Here is a 19,874-nt window from a genome sequence, read left to right as displayed (position 1 = left end):
TGGAATACACATGAAAACAGCAGCAAAGCTAATTTCCTTTCAAAAGCAGGTGTAAGATTGTTCGTTTATTAATTCAAAATTCCTTCTAAATTGTTGTTTTATCAGTGGGAAAATTGATTGCCTAATAAAATCTGTAGCCATCAATTTAACAATCTTCTCATTATGGAAGTTTTGTGAAAAGGCACAATAATCGGTCTATTGTATAGTTATTTAGGGCAAGCCTTTCTCAATGAGACTCAAGGTGGATTAAGCAGTGTAAAAATGCAATCAAATTGCATGAGACATCCAATAAACACTGCAATCGGACTAGGATTCAAAAAATTAGAAACATTCCTAAAATGTATCAGGCATGATATAATTTCAGAAAATGGAATTATAGAAGCAGAAGACAATGCAGTAAGAGCAAGATAATACATACAATAAACCGTGGAATTGACTACAGTCCTGTTTCCTCTATAAAAGTGCCTTTTCCCCCAACCATTCCATTATACAACGGCCCTATTTCCTTTTTTAAAATGCCCTTCTGGACAATTCTTGGCATTGGATATGTGCAAAGAAATAATCAAAATAGACTTCTATATGCAAAGAGATAAACAGGACTATTACACCTGGACTGCAAAACTGTCAAATGTTGGAAAGTTTTAGCTCCAGGGTCTGGGATCACCGTCACTACGCTTGTGCAGTGCAGTGGTTAAGAGCAGTGGTTTGGAGCAGTGGATTCTAATCTGGAGAACAGGGTTTGATTCCCCACTCCTCCACATGAGTGGTGGATGCTAATCCAGTGAACCGGGTTGGTTTCTCCACTCCTCCACATCAAACTTGCTGGGTGACCTTGGGCTAGTCACAGTTCTCTTAGAGCTCTCAGCCCCACCTACCTCACAAGGTGTCTGTTGTGGGGAGGGGAAGGGAAGGTGATTGTAAGCCGGTTTGATAGAGAAAGTCGGCATATGAAAACTAAACCTTCTTCTTACAGCATCACCAGAAAATTGGGTTGGGTTGGAGCCCATGGAGGATTTCCACTGACAGAACCAGGAGTGGGGGGCTATTTTCACTGATTCCCTTCTCCTGCTGCAGAACTCTTAATTCCTCCCTCATGCTGTCCCTAAAGCTCCCCCATCTCCCTGGGGCACTGAGCAGCATTTGGTGGGGTATTTTGGGATGCAGGGGGGAGGCGAGGAAGTCACTCTACTGACGGAAATCCTTCAAGAGGCAGGAGCGTTTGGCAGGATCCATGGAGCTGTGACTCAGTGATAAAGCATCTGCTTTTCATGCAGATGGCCCTAGGCTCGCTCCCTGGCATCTCCACTTAAAAGGATCAGGCAGTAGGGTGGTGTGGTGGTGGTGGAAAAGTGCCCGTCACGTCACAGCTGACTTAGGGTGATCTTGTAAGGTTTTCGAGGTTTGCTATTTGTGGTGGTTTACTACCTTCAGAGGTGGTTTGCCATTGCCTGCTCCCATGTGGGCTGAGAAAACTGTGACTGGCCCAAGGTCACCCAGCAGGCCTCATGTGGAGAATCGAACCCAGTTCTCCAGATTAGAGACCGCTGCTCTTAACCACTACACCACTCTGGCTCTTAGTAAAAGACCTCTATTGAGACCCATTGCCAGTCAGCGTTAAGTCCCTTGAGAGAGGGACAAGAGCCCACAATTGTGCCACTCCCATTCTTTCGTGCAGCTGAAGATCCTATGGTATGCTACACTTTTGTATAGTACAGTTCAAGCTGAATATACTTCATTACAACCAACTCTTCTCCCAAAACGGGGACTCAAAGCAGCTTACAACATTCGCCTGGTGTCCATTTTATCTTCATAACAGCCCTTTGCTACGAGTCAGGGTGGGAAAGGGACTGGCACAAGGTCTCCCAGTTGAGTTTCTATGGCAGATTTGAAGCTCGGTCTTCTAGATTATAGTCTAACATACTAACCGCTCTGCAACACTGGCTCATGATTCAGCAGAAATTGGTAGTGACCACAGAATTCCATGACCTTGCAATCTCAGTGGCTTAGTGAAAAGAGAGCAAGCATTTATTTCGGAGTGTAAAGATATGTAAGTGTGTGGGTGGCACCTGGGTGAAAAATTAAAGGACACCCCCCCCCAAAAAAAATGTTAATGAACAAGATTTTCAGGGTTATCAGTGCTCTCTTTAGCTCCTCTCACTTCCCCATGATCAGTAGAAGAAAGCAGACAAACCACTAAACAGTAGAAGAGCGAATTGTTCAAAGTAACAGAAAACCATACCAATGAGCTTAATATGCCCACTTGATACAGGTCACAGAACTCATCACAGAATATTGATGATTTTGTTCTATCCCAAAAAAGGCATGGCCCTGATTATAAAACTGAGGAGCAATCAAAACGTGTATATGGCTGATGGGCTTGCTGCTTGTCAAGCAGTTGCTTTATTCCTGCGTCACAGCCCCATGGATCCTGCAAAGCAGGTGCTCTAATGCTGATCCACAGCAGTGTTTGAAAGAGACCCCCTGCCTCTAAATCTGCAGAGGTCCGACACGCTGTGGAGCCAGAACCAAGTGTGGTTCCCTAATGAGTATGCTGCATGTCTCGTTACCATTGCAGCAGTAAAGATGCTATAAGACAAGTGACTGCGGGCAACCAAAAATTGCCTTCTGTGCTTCTGCCTTCCTTCCTTCCTTTAAATCAGTTTGCACTGCAAGCAGGTACTACAGTCATATGTCTCTGTTGGGGTAACTGGAACATATTCAGTGCAATCCTAAGGCTACTTGCCTGGGAGTAAGCCCTATTGAATAGACCTCAGTGGGAGTCTGAGTGCATATGCTTGGACCTGCTCTCATGCCCAGTACTGAGGAGCATCTGAATGATCCCCTACCTTCCATGGCACAAGCCAGTTTGAAAAAGTCATGGCCAGAGTATGAATCTTGCAGAGAAGGGTGGGCCTCTCCATGTGGGCAATTCAGTCATAAACAGCCCATTCCTGAGCCAGAGGAGGCTGGCATCTGGGGCCCCCTGCGCCAGCACCCGTGCCACTTATGCCGCCCAGGGTGGCATAGATGCCAACGGGGGGTGCGCGCATGCCATCCTCCTGGTGCTGCTGTGGCAGTGCCACCCAGGAACGCTGGCACAACCTCATGCTGGCTTCCGGATGGCGCACATGTGCCGTCCTCCCAGAGGCATTCCTGGGGTGTTACCGCACGGCGCCGGGCAGGAGCCACCTTTAGGAGGCCTCCAAAGCCCTTTCAGGCCAAGAACACCCCCGTTGCCCTTACCTGGAGATATACCACCTTTTTAGGTGGTGTATCCCTGTGCAACCCAATGGAGCGGTTCCACAGGTTTTACAGGTAAGGACAAAGGTTTGGCTTCATTGGCGGCAGGGGGGGCGAATCCTCCTTAGGAGGCAGTGTGGCAGCCACCAGAGCAGCCCCTTCCATCAGGAATGGCCTGACTCTAAAATAAAACCTTCCTGGTGTAAGAAAGAAGCATGTCTTCCACTGTAATGCAGACAAAAAAAAGTGCCTCCGTTTACAAATGTGCATTTCCCTTTAGATTTTATGGTATTCAGTGGGAGAGCAGAGAATTGGTCTGCCACATTTATTGGGGATCAGCCCTACAGCAACAAATAATTTTCCAGGACACTATATAAATAAAATGCACCTAGTGCAATTGTTATATAATATATATTTATTTTAATATATTACATTTCTTTCTACACAACCAGACTATAAATACTGCTCTGCCATTTTTTTTGACAATTCATAGGTTCCCAGCACTTGAATATTATAGTACAAAAACATGAATAAAAAACAAAAATATAAAAGTAACACCAGTAAAAATAGCTCTAGTTTCATTCTTTTAAAAATACATTGTAAAAAACATAACATGTTGTTAGAACTCAGGGCGTCCAAAACAAAAAATAGTCGAATTCTTATACTTCAAAGTATCATTCAAAATCTGAGCAGCTAGTTAAGTAACAAGCTATTGATACACATGGATTTAAATGTCTAGATTCTTTGTTGTTTGCTGGATTACATTCTAGATATGTTGGGATTTGTTTGTTTGTTGAGTGAGGCAAAGGTCAGCAACACCTAAGGTAAAACTCCTGGTTGATTTAGCAGATTTTGTGTGTTGACAATGCCAAGACCGCCTCAGCAGAAAACGTTCATCTAAAGAGTCTCATAAGAACATAAGAACGGCCATGCTGGATCAGACCAAGGTCCATCAAGTCCAGCAGTCTGTTCACACAGTGGCCAACAGTGGCTGATCAAAGCCCACAAGTCAAAAACAACCTCTTTCTGAAAGGAGAACAGCCACTCTGTCAGTAGTCAATGATTCACCAGTATTGTATCAGCAGTATATTCATGGAGATTAAGACTACAGGTTCCTTTGATGGAAGAGGTTTGCAGTGCCATATTGAGCAAGTCCTGCTTACAATCTTACTCAGGTCTATTCAATGGGGCTTACACCCAGGAGAGTGTTATTAGGATTGCACTATTAATTTTACAAGGCAAACAACCAATGTAGTGATACTGTCTTCTCAAAGGGTGATGCCCACTAAGAACAAAGGCACTTAGAAGTTCATTTGTTGTCCAAACAGAAGATCCAAATGACTGTGGTTGTGACCAGAATGCTAATCCATCTTCATACACCTGCACAGACATGTGGTGTCAAAATGACATTTCATTTATGTCTCAGTGTTTACAGTTTGAAATCATGATTGGAATAACCGAAGCAGATATATTCATGGGAAACACAGTGCTTGGTTTCAGGAGGGTAGTCATGTTGGTCTGCCGTAGAAGAGCTCAGATTTGAGTCCAGTAGCACCTCAGAGGCCAGTAAGATTTTTCCAGGTATAAGCTTTCGAGAGCCAAAGCTCCATCCGTCAGATACAGTGCTTGGTGGCATTAGAGATCTTTTTACGCTTAAAACTTTGGTTTTGGTAGTCCACGCAGCACTTGTTGTCCTTCTTATCAAAGAAGACGCAGAGAAACACATACTTTTTCTAATCCTGTGACTGTAGATGTTGTGGGCATCGAATACCACCGGTTCAAGAAAAAGGCAATGTTCAGTGCAAAGTTCTGGTGTTATTTATCTAGGAGGGTCCCGTCTGCTTTTTTTTAAACAGGAGGTATCTCAGGGCCACATACCAAGGCACAGGAAGTCTGAGAAAGATCTTCTCTTATAGGTAAGAGTTCAATTTCTTCACCAGAGTAAATTGTGGCGTCCATATCATCTGAATGATATCCTGACTGGTAGCCACTTGTCTGATTTGAAGCTTCAGACATAACAGACTCGTTACTTTTACTGGAGACCAATCCACTGCAAAATAAAAACAGTTATTACCAACTCTAAGTATGCTCTGAACATTTACTTCCAGTTTTCCTTTGGCTTTAGAGACATACGTGAATCAGCATGGAAACATACAATGCACTCCTAAGCAGAGTTACATTTCACTAAATCCAGTCAATGCAATGCACTTAGAAAGTTGTAACTCTGCTTAGAATTGCAATGATAGTCCCTCTTAGTGTGATTAGAAACAGTCAAATGTATATCTTAGATTTTATATGTTTGGTGGCTAATGAATACTCTCTGGCTTTGTTCAGATTTATGTGGTCTATGGATCCTCTTCAAGAGGTGGAAGAGTGAGCACAGCATCACCCCTTCCATCGTGCAAATAAAGCAGTGATCCCCACTGTATTGTTCACAGGTGCCATGGCATTCCCCAATGTGTTTCCTCATGCCCACTTGCTTCTTCCCCAAAACACCTCTTCCCCAAAGCTGAGAGTCAGTCCTAGCTTTCCTCCACTTAACTGTAGCAGAAGACTTTCAGAAGAACCCAGGAAGTATCACCTTTGGATTTGCAGGGAATGCCCATTCAAGAATAGCGGCCTTCATCATAGAAAGATGCTTGGGACCTGTCAATGTTCAGGGATCATCCCCCCACAGAAACCCCTTTATGGTGGTAATCACTATATTTTCTCAACACTCCAAAAGTGCCCAAAGGCTCAACAAGGTTGGGGACCCCTGAAATAAAGTAGTATCTTATATGAGAGCTCCTTGCATCAGGCTATACTATAGGCATGCATGCCTGATTGATGTGATCTACCCTTCCAGAAAAGAAAGGGAATTGTACAAAAGAGCACAGAGCTATCATCTTAGGGCATGGCACAGTGGAGATGTTTCCACAGAAGGTTCAGCTTTTGTGAGGATCCGTCCCCTCGGGCCCTGCCTCTTAGCCCTGCGGTCTGGCCGGCTTGACTGGGAGAGGGCTTCCTTCGGCCTCAGAATGGGCCTCTTGAGAGGATTTCCTTCACTCCTCTTCAGCCCACGGCCCGTTCCTCCTCCTCTGAGCCCCACTGGCTCCAGGGACGCCCGGCACCGCTTCCTCCCCGGCCATCCACCCCCTCCCCGTCATATAGCCAGCCAGGCCCTCCGGGGTTCCGCCCCTTTCCCATCTCCCCTCCTGTCTGACAGGGGCTCCACCAATCAGCCCTTGTCAGCTCCGTCCATCCGCCCTCCCCCTCCGGAGGGCTGCGGCCCCGCCCCAGCTGATCGGCGGCTCGGGCTCTGCCGCTCCCGGCCCTTCGCCCCTCTGGCCCTTCCCCTCCCAGCTCCTCCTCTGCTGGGGGACTTCGGCCCAGTGCCTGGGCCAGCGGAGGTGTCGCCCCGCAAACGCTGCCCAGGCGCGGGACAGCTTTCTTCTTCCCTTCTTTCATGTTGGCAAAATTCCACAGCTGTTCATTTTTTTAAAGGACATTTTGTTGCAAATTTTGGAGAGCAAACTTATCGTACTTTGTTAACATTAAGCTTTTAGTTATAGTGTGGCTGGTTTTTGGTCTTCGAATCTTGGTTTTATCATTAATCTTTGTGGATTTATTGTAACTTTTATCCTATCTTTTAGAGTTGGCTGTTTCAAATGAATCTGGAAAGATGAGGATGCATTTTAAATAAATAAATATTTGAAACAATAAGACATAGCCATCATAGTTAAAAAGGTAAAGGTCCCCAGTGCAAGCACCGGGTCATTCCTGATCCATGGGGTGACGTCACATCCCGACACTTACTAGGCAGACTTTGTTTACGGTGTGGTTTGCCAGTGCCTTCCCCAGTCATCTTCCCTTTACCCCCAGCAAGCTAGGTACTCATTTTACCGACCTCTGAAGGATGGAAGGCTGAGTCAACCTTGAGCCGGCTACCTGAAACCAACTTCCATTGGGATCAAACTCAGAGCCATCATAGTTACAGATGGTTAAAACCAATATTTGAATAAAACTTTTGGAATGGACATTATTTTTGCTTGACCAACTTACCTAAAGGGCAACATCAACAGTTTAGTTTCCTCTTCTAGGGTCTTGAGCTCTTCTGATGAAAGAATCATTCCACTATCTGTCTGATTATCCTTAAAAGCCCAAAAAGAGATGGCCATGATGTGATTGAGATCAAAACACAAGAAGGGATAAAACAGCTAAAGTAATATCAAGTACAATACCAACTTACCTCTTGAACCACTTTTACCAGTGGTTCTACAGGCACATCTTCAAAGGTCTTTATGCTCACGGGACGGCTCCTTCTTATACTTCCTTTGTGAAGCTCACTGAAAAACAAAAGCATTGGAATGGAGATGATAGGAGACTGGAGATCTTTATCTGCTGCAGACATTCACATCATTGTCCAATGGAAGCTTGCAGAATTTAGGACCCACAAGACCAAATGTTCAATAAACTTTGTTTTGTTGTCCCCTTGGCACAGATAAAAAGGCCTTAGCAGGTCACAACTCATGACAGGCCTGTCCTAGACAAACTGCAAAAGATCCCTCTTTTTCATAGAGAAAGTTTCAGTCAGGAAACTTACACATCACAACTGCCCCAACGTTTTTCCTTCCATCAGGATTAAACCATGCCCCCTGTTAACCCACTTGTCAGAATAATTTCATAATACATATCCATGGCTTTTCTTATTTTGTGAATATGTCTTGAAAAACGGCATGCAGGTTTCTGGCTTGAATTTAGGGCAAGTAATTTTCAATGGACTTAGATTATCCATCAATGGAATCCTAAACACAGTCATGCCGTTTGCCACAAGCATGATCTAAATTCACAAGAAAGAGCATTTATATGAAACTGACCTTAGTTCTTTTGATGCATAAAATATTTGTCCCTAAATTAACCCAGGAAAGAACTGTTTATGACAAAGGAAAAACTGTTACCCCCGCCCCCAAATCAGCTGCTGGTTTCTAAACTGGGCATGTTGTTCTGTTTTTGTTTTTAAAGTATAACAAAGAAGCCTACGTTACACTCATAATTATTTCCTTGGACTCTACTTCTGAGACCCCCTAACTGAACTGGAGACAGCAGCAGCAGACTCAGCACTCTTTCCTCCTATTAAACTGTTGGCGTTGGCACAGAATGCTACACAACTCCCCTTTCCCTAACGGCTCTTCTCCAAAGAAAACCATCTGAGCTGGAACCGTTCCCAGTTCTGTGACAACCAACACGCCATATGTTCGTCACAGAGGATCCCAGAGCCAAGGGCCATCACCTGAGTGGGAGACGAGTTACGCTGTAGCAATTACCATCTCAAACTGAATTGCCTCGTATAAGTTCCACAACAAGACTAGTGGCGGTATCTAAAAAAGACCCTTCTCTGATACGTCGACCAGAACCCCTGTTGTCATTAGGCTGCATATTTGAACCAAAGTCATAGGGTGATGCTAGAAAATGATTTTGGCTTTCAGAAAGAAATGCATCCCCTCCCCCAAAAGCAATGAAAGTTTATACATCTCTCTTAAGACTGTGGTTACCATGGGATGAGTAGATTTGAGGAATTTCTGGAATAAATTAGTAAATCCTGCAGTTTCCCGCTTTCTCTCTGTTTCTTGTTAGAATAAAAAAACTGAGATCCCTTAAAGAAGTAATAAAGTAGAGACTCCCCCCTCCCCTGCTTTCACTAATGCAGAATAACCTTTCCTTTCCTTTATCCCTTAGAAGCTCCTTGATCCATTGATCTTGAGCAGCATATATCTAATGTTTGAGGGATATAAGGACTGAAACAAATCTTGCCACTGACAATGTAGCCTTGGGATCCCTGTCACTTAGTAAAAAAGGCATTATGTCAGACACAGAGGCATTAGATTTATATGTTAAAAGGGGAGAGATATAATGTGATTGAAGTTCCTCGTAAAAGCGGCATTCCAAGAGGGCATGAGCTAATGAATCGATAGAGCCAGAAGAGCAAGGACAGGTCCTGTCTGGATATGGTATATTCAAAATCCTGCCCTGCATAACCATAGAGGGGTTAGCATTCAGTCTAGCTAAACAGAAGGCTCTAGAAAGGCGAGGAGTTGTCAAATAGTAAGTATAAGCAGGCAAACCATGTGGTGGTGGTATTCTGAAGAACTGGGATGAACAAAGGCGGCAAGCACAAAAAGTAGTGCTGTTATAATCAAGCTCTTTAATGCCCTTTTTAATTTTGGTGAAAGCTTCAGTTTCCCCAAGATCTAATAACATATCCTGCGAGAAGCCCAACAATGACAATTTCTCATCTAAGATTTTTTTCCATGAGGATTTAAAAGGGTCTTGCTTCAGAGAAGCTAGGAGCCCCTCAGTGCTAAAGCGCAGCTTAAGTTGTAGCTTAAAGGCAGCCAACCATGCCCTAGCTTCGAGCAAAGGGTAATGCCAGCAACGCATTGAGGGGCATTTAAGAGTTTTTGTAAAAACTGAAGCAACGGAATGCAGAATAACAGAAAAGAGTAGGCTGGAGAGCAAACTGTAGGGAAATCAATAAATGGAGAACCAGGACAAATGTCCTCAAAGTGCCATCAATCACTGTCCTGTTACGTGTGCATCTAGGGGTTTCAAGTAACTTGATCGTATCTCTAATACTTTCAAATCCTAAGATGTTTTTGATTCCCCAAAAATGCTATGGAGAACCTTGCTCCTAGATATAACTAAAACCCTCATTTTGTGTGGATCAAATAAGACTCCCTAGCCCACATTGTTTTATCATGTCCACAAAATATTATTGCACGAAATAAATACATCACTCCCTGGATAAAACAGCTAATGACGCTTTCTGAGAAGTGGATATTGCGTTATCTGCTGTCAAGTAGATCGGTCAATTGAGTGAGACCGATCAATTGCATGAGAACTTGGGACCCACCTACCACTGTGGCATGACATGTTTGGGGTTCTTTTGCTGACAATCAGTAATATTTGTCATGTGTTTAAGTAATATTTGTTTATCATCAAGTTTTATAAGCTGGCTTTGGTACCACCATTGCTAGAAAGTCAAAGTACGAAACACTCTAAACAGAAACAAATCGGCAAATTCACACTGGCTTCAGACTTCAGGGGAGGGGCTGTGGCTCAGTGGTAGAGCATCTGCTTGGCATGCAGAAAGCCCCAGGTTCAACCACTGGCATCTCCAGTTAAAGAGACTAGGCAAGTAGGTGATGTGAAAGACTCCTGCCTGAGAGCCTGGAGAGCCACTGCCAGTCTGAGTAGACAATACTGATATTGATGGACCAAGGGTCTGAGTCAGTATAAGGCAGCTTCATGTGTTTCATGTGTTCATGACTTTTTTGTAGCATGCAGAATTTCATCTTCGAACACGGAGAAACAGATACAGGGCTGAAATCTGGTTTTTAACTTTCTGAATGTGGTGAGATATAAATAATAAGCAACAGCAAAGTCCTTACACACATACACACACATCCTAGGGAAAAAAATCTCTACCATTCCCAATATAAATAATGAGAAACCACAAAGTCCTTACACACATACACACACATCCTAGGGAAAAAAATCTCTACCATTCCCAATGGAATGTTCCCAATGGAAAGCTCATCGTGTTACAAACCTCATTCCTGAGGTGTCGTCATAATGGAACTGGGGATCACACACTTCCTCTTCCTCCATGCAGGAAACAGGTGAGGTGGGCAGCGAGACTCCAGAGTCCTCTTCAATGTTCAGCAGTGTAGTTTGAGGAAGGACAACATAGTCTTTACCATCCTGTAAAATACAGCCAAAAATAGTGTTGGGTTCAGGGATGTGTATTCAGGTAAAATCAAACCGAACTTATACCTGAAAAATACCACATCGGTATTTTTGGCATCCCACATACATGCAGGATTTTTGGGGGATACTGAAAAAATGGTCCCGAAAAATCCCAGAAATATTTGGGATTAACCAGGAAGACTGGGAGCCAGCATTTTTAGGTGCCTGAGATGGTTTCTTCTTCCTCCCTGTTTTTCTTTGTTTTTGTGTCTCCTAAGGTTTCTATCAGCTTGCTTATGTCTATTTCAAGTCTGTTTGTTAGTTTCAAGGTTTTTTTTTCTTTGCCAGAGTTGTTTTGGGCCCCCACACTTGGATTTATTCTGTTGTGATTCTCCAATATGACTTTACTCCTGTTGGGCTTGAGTTGCCACAATGGCACTGGGTTCTGCTGGGGCTCTGGGCATTGTCATTGGTTCTGTTGAGCTTGCAAACCCCCCCCCCACTTGGGTCTCCACTGCAGAGATTCTCTCGTTTGACATTACTCTTGTTGAGCTTGCACTGCCAGAGTGGCACTGGGTTCTGTTGGGCTTCTGCAACTGGGTTATGTTAGGCTTGCAAAAGTGCCTACCCCACCTGAAGATTCCACTTCAGAGATTCTTTGGTTTGATTTTGGTTGTGTTTGGCTTGGCCCGTTGGGTTGTGGTTCTGCTGGGAGTACTGGGTTCTGCAATGGTTCTGTTGGGCTTATTGAGTTGGTTCTTCCATGGGAGACACTTGACCAGTGATCGCTGCTTGCAGTTTTGGCTTTAACCTGGAAGCAGCTTGGAGGGGTTTTTTTCTCCACGCCATAAGAAATAATGGAGGATGGCTGGGAGCATTCTGTTCCAGGGGCCCATAGAACTGGACCCTTTGGTCCAATCTACTTGAAATTTGGGGGTTATTTAAAGGACAGGCACCAACGGCTACCCTGAAATTTTGGTCCCTGAAATTTTTTGGGTTTAAAAACAACCCCCAGCCACCCAGAAAGTTTCCCCATAGGAAATAATGGACCTGAAAAATTCAGAAACCTGAAAAAACCAAATCCGAATACCATACTGGTATTTAGTATTTGGGAATATTGGAAATTCCAATATTTTTGGGTCCAATATACCTGAATCCAAAAACTATTGTTTTTTTTTTTTTTTGCACACTCCTAGTTGCATTTCCAGAGTTTATGAGTGGAGACAGATGATTTTGTTTTTCAAATAATTGATGATGGTATGAAAGAGGGGCTGCAGCTCATGGTGCATTTTTTCATCCTGTTGCCCCTTCTAATAATAGCACCCGTGTACCTGATGAACATTTGCTTGCAATACATTTCCCAGATGTTCCACCAGTTCTGAGAAAGTGGGTCTTTGTTTGGGTTCTCCATGCCAGCAATCCAACATCGTCTGATACCTGAAGAAACAAGATAGCAGCAATAATAACCACATGATAATCACTTTTAATTCACATTTCACTTATTTCTAAGGCTGCTGCCATTGGTAACAAAGCAGGGAACCAGTCAAAACTATGCTGCTTCCCTCCAAAGAAAGGAAGGCCAAGGTCATTTATGCATGGGAGTTTTACCTGATGTTCGTTGCTGGATGGACCCACACTTTCCTGTTGGGAAATCTATGCACCAGCAATCTCCAAGCTCAAAGTCCCCACCCCTTTAAATGCTGCTTTGTAACTGGCTTACTTGCAGTGCTTACTGTGAGAGAAAATTCCCCCAAACCCAATTGCCACATAAAAAAGCATTTTAAGAACGACAACAAAAAGGAGCAATCTAAAAGGGGGGGAATCCAAGACTCGGTTTTAAAAGGCCTTTCTTGTGCTCAGAAAGAGCTCTAAGAAAGCAGGAAGCATTTGAATCCCTGCCTCTGGACATGCTGCTTTGTAATTGGCTGTGAGCAAAACCCAGCTTGGGTGTCCCGCACTTTGCCTTATGCATGGGGATTTCACCCGGGCTTTGCTCAGGGGAGAGGGAAGAATCAGGTTAACAGAGGAATGGGAAGGCCTGGACATTGCGAGGGCTACCAGCGAGGTCATCTCTAATGGAGGGAAAACTCATGCATAACTCCAAGGAACAACTGAGACAGACCGGGGGGAACATGAGTGAAAGTACCCATGCATAAATGACCCAAGAGAGACTAATAAATTGCAGGGAAAACCTAAACAAGGTTACAGCATTCTACGGCCATTTACTTCAACAGATTTAGAAGGATGCTGCTCAGATTGTGCTGTTGGGTCCTCCCTCCCTCCCATTCGTACCTGAGCCCACTGGATGTTAGCAGCAGGATAACAGTGCAGTCCTAAACAGAATTGTACCCCTGTAAGCTCATTGAAGGATGCTACTCTGCTTGGTCTGTCAGAAGGATTTGGGGGCCCAGTCACCATGAGTTACCCACACTTGCAGCGGACAACTTTGTACCACTAAACATCCTTACATTTCAGGCGTTGTATAGTCTGGGGCCCTCATCCTCGTTCCCTCTTTCAGTCTTCTACAGAATTCTTCATCAATCTTTACACCAGGGTAAGGAGATGCTCCTGAAATGATAATTGTACTTTTTAGTAAGCTGCTAAGAATTCTGACCTGGATGTTCAACTCAGTTCTTTTCATAAAAATAAAAACTTATACTGGATGGCAAACACAACTTCATTTGAGCAATATTCAGAAATGTTTCTGAAATGTCTGGATTTTTATTTCAGCTTTTAAAGCAATAGCTTTGCCAAGTTATATATTTCCCAGTCAGATAGATGAGAAATCTCAACCATATTTGCTTATTTTCCTAGCTGAAGAGGGTTCAAAAAATTTGTCTATTTACTAGAGATGAACCCAAGGTCCATAGTTATCAATGGGAGTTTTATCACTAATTTCAGCTAATTCTTCATCATGCTTCTCACTGAGGATCAACAGAGTAAAGCAAACCAAACCTTTTTTTAAAAAATTGAGTGTTTGGTATTCACAGTAGTACATTAATAGAGTAGCTGAATTACACCATAATTTTAAAAGAGGAGCTATATTTTGTGATTGTAGGCTGCTTTCAGACTCCTTAAGGTAGAGAAAAGCGGGATATAAAAACCAATTGTTCTTCTTCTACTACTAACAAAGGTTGAGAATTTTAGTGAGCAAAGAAATGTGACTTACCTAATGAAAAGATCTCCCACAGCAGTACACCAAAAGACCACACATCACTTTGAATTGTATACACTCGATCAAAAATGGTTTCTGGTGCCATCCACTTTAGGGGAAGCCTGGCCTATAGGTTTAACAAACAACAATATTTATTTATTTAGGGAATTCATATGCCTTTCCAGACTCCTGCTTGAAGCCTCTTACAAATAAAAACAACACTATACAATCATAACAAATTATACATGGTCGATATAAACATAAAACAAGTAAATAAAAACAAGACAGGGGCGAAAAACAGCATAAAATAATCACTGTGCACTCTAAAAAAAACCCTATAAAATTGTTCTCAGTTTAGGAGGAGACCACAAACAGCTAAAAAAAGGTGGAACCCCTTATTTCTTTTAATCCAGGCTTTTAACTGTTTTGGCCTGGAGCCCAAAAGAACGGCAGGTACTAGGCAAGCGTCAAGGAGCAGGGAGTTCCAAAGGTGAGGCGCCGCCACTAAAATGCCGTCTCTGGCAGGAACACAGAGAGTAGGGCTTGAGAAGCGGATCTTAACTGGCAGGCTGGACAGTAAGGGACAGGCCTTCAATATATTGTGTGTGAGTGTGTGTGTGTGTGTGCCATCAAGTCACAGGTGACTTATGGCAACCCCATAGGGTTTTCAAGGCAAGAGACATTCAGAGGTCGTTTGCCATTGCCTGCCTCTGCTTGGGCTGAGAGATTTCTGAGAGAACTGTGACTGGCCCAAAGTCACCCAACAGGCTTCATGTGGAGGAATGGGGGAATCAAACCCATTCCTTATTGGGAATCAATATGTACTAGGATGCCGTTTCCCATTGAATGGTTCAGAAGTTCAGTCAGTTGCTAAAACTTACATCTCCTTTCCTCACATAATCGGGATCTTTGTAGATATCTCGGGCCAGTCCAAAATCACAAATTTTGACCACGTTGTTCTCTGATAAGAGGATGTTGCGAGCTGCCAGGTCTCTATGGATACACTGCAAGGAGATGAGAAACCAGTCTATCACTGAAGTTCTCCTGAAGGGCTGGTCACTTTCATAGCTTTGCCTTGACTGGTATACCCTTTTTACAGCCCCATTGTAGGTGCAGCTTAAACTAAAATTAAATTAAAACTAAAACGGTGGGAATGAGCAAGGGGCTGACATCGATGCCCTCCCCTCAGCAGCTTATGGGACAAGTACACAGGGATGGATCCCACCAGCTTTTCTGCTCAACCTTACCTAAATCCCATTTGCACTCCACCCCGTCTCACACTGTTTTTGTCCATGTAGGTCCCATAAACCACAGCACGGCATTTTCAGTGAACCCAATGGACCACTCTTCCTCTTTCACTGGTGGAAAAGCTGGTAAGATCCACCCTTCTGTTTACTTCTGTTAAGCACCATCCTTAGCATCATTGTTTCTGGAAGCAAGCAGCTATCTGACAAAAGCTATCGTATTTTTCCATGTATAAGATGCCCCCATGTATAAGACGACCCCTAATGTCGGGCGGGGTGGGCGGCGACTGGTGTGAATGCCAGATGCCGGCTGGCCAGGGTGACCGGCCTCTTTCGCGGGTTGCTCTCTTCCCCGCCCGACAGCTGACGGGCGGGGAACAGAGCGAACAAGAGGCCGGTGGCCCTAGCCGGCCGGCAACCAGCATTCAAACCGGTCGCCACCCACCCTGCCCGACAGCTGACAGGCGGGGCCTGCGGCAACGTCTTCAGGCCAAGCTTCTGTGTATAAGATGACCCCCAATTTTTAAAAGAAAAAAAATTGTCTTATACACAGAAAAATATGGTACTTCCCTGCAGAAAACGCCTTACCTTTCGTGAAGCCAGGAATTCCATCCCCCTGGCTACTTGGAAGCTATAGCAGATGAGGTCCTCCAGGGTCAGAGAGTTTTTGCAAGGATCTTCAGATGCTGCTGTGAGGGGGGAAATTAACAAGTGGCAAATATGTTGATTTGTATACATTGTGCAATAAGATGCACATCCAAATTTACACTTATATCCCACCCTCTCATCTCCTTTCTCATCTCACTTGAACACATGAAGCTGCCTTATACTGAATCAGACCCTTGGTCCATCAAAATCAGAATTGTCTACTCAGACCGGCAGCAGCTCTCCAGGGTCTCAGGTAGAGGTCTTTCACATCACCTACTTGCCTGGTCCCTTTAATTGGAAACGCCGTGGATTGAACGTGGGGCCTTCCGAATGCCAAGCAGATGCTCTACCACTGAGCCACAGCCCCTCCCATCTCATCTCCTTCATCCTCTCATCTTCTTCCAGTATATGGAAGCGACAGCTGTACAACATGCATTACCCTCTGCAACTCAATGAGGAAAATAAAGCGGGGGTCTCATGGCACTATAAAGACTAACAACCTTCCAGAATAATTACTTTTGAGTATTGGTCACTTGATCAGGTGCAAAAGCTTACAAAGCGAGCTCATGAAAGCATTTGTTGGAATAAATGCTGTTAGTCTTAAAGGTTTCACTGAATGCTTGCTTTATTTCACTGCTACAGACCAGCACAGCTACCCATCTGGAGTTTTCAGTGAGGAAAAGCAAGAAAGCTTCCATCTTGCCTTCTTTGAAAAGAAAAGGTCAAGAGAGCACTGCTGCTCAAAAAACTACAAAGTCTATGATTTCACCTCAACTGGAGGAGACGTGCTCAAAACCATGCTTACTAAGGATTGTTTGGAATGGAAGACCATGAGGGATTTACCTCAGTGAATGCCGCAAAAACCTAATCAGAAGTTCCCAGCTCTAAACAAACATCTTCATCAACAATCTACTCAAGCTAATGTATCAGTGAGTTTAGATTTCAAAATCTAATCTTCTTCCTCTAACTAAGGTACCTAGCATTAAGAGTGCTTAAGGGTCACCGCCATATGATGAATCAGAAAGCTGTTTCCCACCAAGATACATCTAATCAGCATTTCTGGAGAAACTACATACTCCCCTGTAGTATGCGACTCAGCTCGCCTGCTTCAGTCACTGAGTTTTTACAAAATGTTTGCCTTGTCTGAAAGCAATGTCTTTTGTTTGCCTTGTCTTAAAGCATTGGGAGTCCAGTTTATAGTATTCAAACTGGACCTGGAGGAATGGATTGTGTCCTCTCGCTTCCCTGGGTACACACTGAATCAGAGATATGAACTGATCACAGTTTAGAGCTTGCAGATATAGTTGGTAGCAGTCCTGACGATAGCTGCCCCCTTTCCTATGAAAATAGCTGCCTGCTGCATCCATGTGCATCTGGATCATATGTTATGAATATCTATGCAAGGGTATTTTGGGGAAATTGCTAGGACTGCTCACACGTGAAACAAAATGTCTAGTGAGAACAGGGACTTAGGGCTGTTGTGAGGATTAATAAAATAATATAGGGTAGTGAATAGTCTGGGATCATATGAAACAAAGGTAGTGAATACTGAGAGCCAGTGTGGTGCACTGGTTAAGAGCAGCAGACTCTAGCCTGGAGAACCAGGTTCGATTCCCCACTCCTCCACATAAAGCCTGCTGGGTGACCCTGAGCCAGTCACAGTTCTCTCAGAACTCTCTCAGCCCCACCTACCTCACAAGGTGCCTCTTGGGGTGGGTGGGAAGGGAAGGCAATTGTAAGCCACTTTGAGACTCCTTACGGTAAAGAAAAGTGGGATATAAAAACTCTTCTTCTGCTTCTTTTTCCCTTTACCAAGCAACAGCAATAACAAACCAACAGGCCTTCAATCCCCATTCATTCTTAATATTCTAATGCCTTAAAGTGCAATCTTACGCAGAGTTCACTGCAGTCCTAAGCAGAGTTCAGTGGAAGTGAAAGGGCTTAGAAGGATGTAATTCTGCTTAGGACTACACTGTCAAATAATGAAGGATGAAGACAAACCCTACCATCGCCTTCTTCCACATCACTGAAGGATCTCTCCTCTCCAAACCCTGAGCTTGTTGAGCTCTGGCTGCTGGCAATGCTGTCCAGACGTCTCTTCAGATCCACAGGGACTTCGCCAACACGGTTGTCTTTTCCATGCCTACATCTGGCATTTTTGGTCTATTGAGGGGCGTTGTTTTTTTTTAAATAAAAGAAACAGAAACTTTTATTCACCAACTTTGGTAGCAAGCATCACGGTGCAAAAACCAAACTATGTCTTTGAAATAGTAGATGCAACATAATCAGAAGGTGCAAACAAAGAAGGAGGCGATTGGTTACCCTTTGGTACCATAACTGAACCCAGGAAGCTGCCTTATACTGAGTCATACCATTGGTCTAGCTTTGAGTGCTCTGACTGGCAGCAGCTCTCCAGGGTCTAAGGTGGAGGTCTTTCACACCACCTGCTTCCTGATCCTTTTGACTGGAGATGCCAGAGACTGAACCTGGCACCTTCTACATGCAACGTGGATGATCTGCCACTGAGCCACAGCAATGCTTGAAAGAGAGAACCCTTTCTCTGTCACTAAGCCATGTCCCTCTGCCCTTTTCGTTTTCAATGTGCTGAGCACAGTCCACATACTTCAACTCAGGACTGTACAACAGTTGCAGCGATAACACTTTTTTTGAGCATTCAAGGGGCAATATTTTACACCTGAGAAAATGCTATGTTTCCTAATACCTTATGCATTGCTGCTGTGATTGCTGTGGGGAAAGCGGTTGTGCAAATGTCCCAACTATCTCCTGCATCCTTTTGCGAGTAAATGAATGACAACACAGTTTTCCTTTGGAAAGCCCCCTTTCCTTTGCAAATTTCTAGTTTTAATATGTTTGCGGAGGGATGCCCTTTATTTTTTAGAGAAAGTGCTGCATGGAATGTACATTTAGCCAGAATTTTTTGAAAGTGAGGCAACAGCAGTAAGGCTACCCTCCTTACTAGGTGACCTTGGGCCAGTCCTTAGAAAAATTCAACGGATCTCTCAGTGGCAATCTTTAAAAGGTACTTCGACTAAAAAGCAGGGCGCACCTCTTCGCCAATTCTCACAGCCCTTACCTTGTATGGCACAAACTCACTCCGCTTGCTTCTTAAATACACTGACAGATTCCCAAACTTGCAGTATTCTACAATCACCATGAGTGGACCTATGGGAATAAAATATAAACAAATGACTTTTTAAAAAAGAAAAATATTTTTCCCCTTCTTGTAGCATGATTCTCTATACTATGCCTGCAAACCTTGTGGTCTACCTCACCACAAAGGGCAGAGCCCCAGGCCCAAGAGAGAGGGGGTTACCTTTCTGTTTTGGAACAATCAGCAGTTGCAGGCCTGCTAGTCAGGCCAAAATAATAAATTCTCTGAAATTTTCAGTCTTAAACGCTCTCTAACCTTTCTATCCAGTACCTTTAAAAGGTCCTGAATATGTACATGAAGAACACCACGGTTGCTCTCATGGATGTTTCTCTCTGATAGACAGCTGAAAATTAGAGTTGGACGAAATTCCTGAGGCTGACAACTATACAAATCCGGTGATCTTTTGTGTACATGTTATACTGGTTCAGACTCAGGGGCAGACTGGCCATGTCACTTACAGAATAAGTTCCCAGGGGAAGGGCTGCTGGCAGCCAGGATCAAGCAGAGGCAAGCCCCAGGAGCTGTGCCAACACTGCAGGGGGCCACTTAGCTCAGGCCTAGCCAGTAGCACCAGCTACATAGAATCACAGAGTTGGAAGGGGCCATATAGGCCACCTAGTCCAACCCCCTGTTTAACGCAGGATCAGAGCATCCCTGACAAGTGCTTGTCCAGCCTCTGCTTAAAGACTGC

At 44.0% G+C, this 19,874-nt stretch overlaps 1 protein-coding gene across 1 annotated transcript in view; it reads right to left on the bottom strand.

The window, feature by feature from the left end:
- Nucleotides 1–5,088: 5,088 nt before the first annotated feature.
- Nucleotides 5,089–19,874, bottom strand: part of KDR (kinase insert domain receptor) — a 47,535-nt gene continuing 32,749 nt past the window's right edge. Inside the window, exons 20-30 of the mRNA XM_056855084.1 lie at nt 19,106–19,194; nt 18,018–18,174; nt 15,952–16,052; nt 15,001–15,123; nt 14,135–14,246; nt 13,434–13,533; nt 12,297–12,402; nt 10,829–10,980; nt 7,469–7,565; nt 7,282–7,370; nt 5,089–5,290 (exon numbers count right to left, since the gene is read on the bottom strand). Coding sequence (XP_056711062.1) covers nt 5,089–5,290; nt 7,282–7,370; nt 7,469–7,565; nt 10,829–10,980; nt 12,297–12,402; nt 13,434–13,533; nt 14,135–14,246; nt 15,001–15,123; nt 15,952–16,052; nt 18,018–18,174; nt 19,106–19,194 — 1,328 coding nt within the window. The remainder of the gene's footprint in view (nt 5,291–7,281; nt 7,371–7,468; nt 7,566–10,828; nt 10,981–12,296; nt 12,403–13,433; nt 13,534–14,134; nt 14,247–15,000; nt 15,124–15,951; nt 16,053–18,017; nt 18,175–19,105; nt 19,195–19,874) is intronic.

This window comes from Euleptes europaea, chromosome 9 (genome assembly GCF_029931775.1).
Source record: "Euleptes europaea isolate rEulEur1 chromosome 9, rEulEur1.hap1, whole genome shotgun sequence".
Classification (NCBI taxonomy): domain Eukaryota; kingdom Metazoa; phylum Chordata; class Lepidosauria; order Squamata; family Sphaerodactylidae; genus Euleptes; species Euleptes europaea.
The sequence above is the reverse complement of the archived record's forward strand: the minus strand, read 5'-3'. Positions and strand labels throughout refer to the sequence as shown.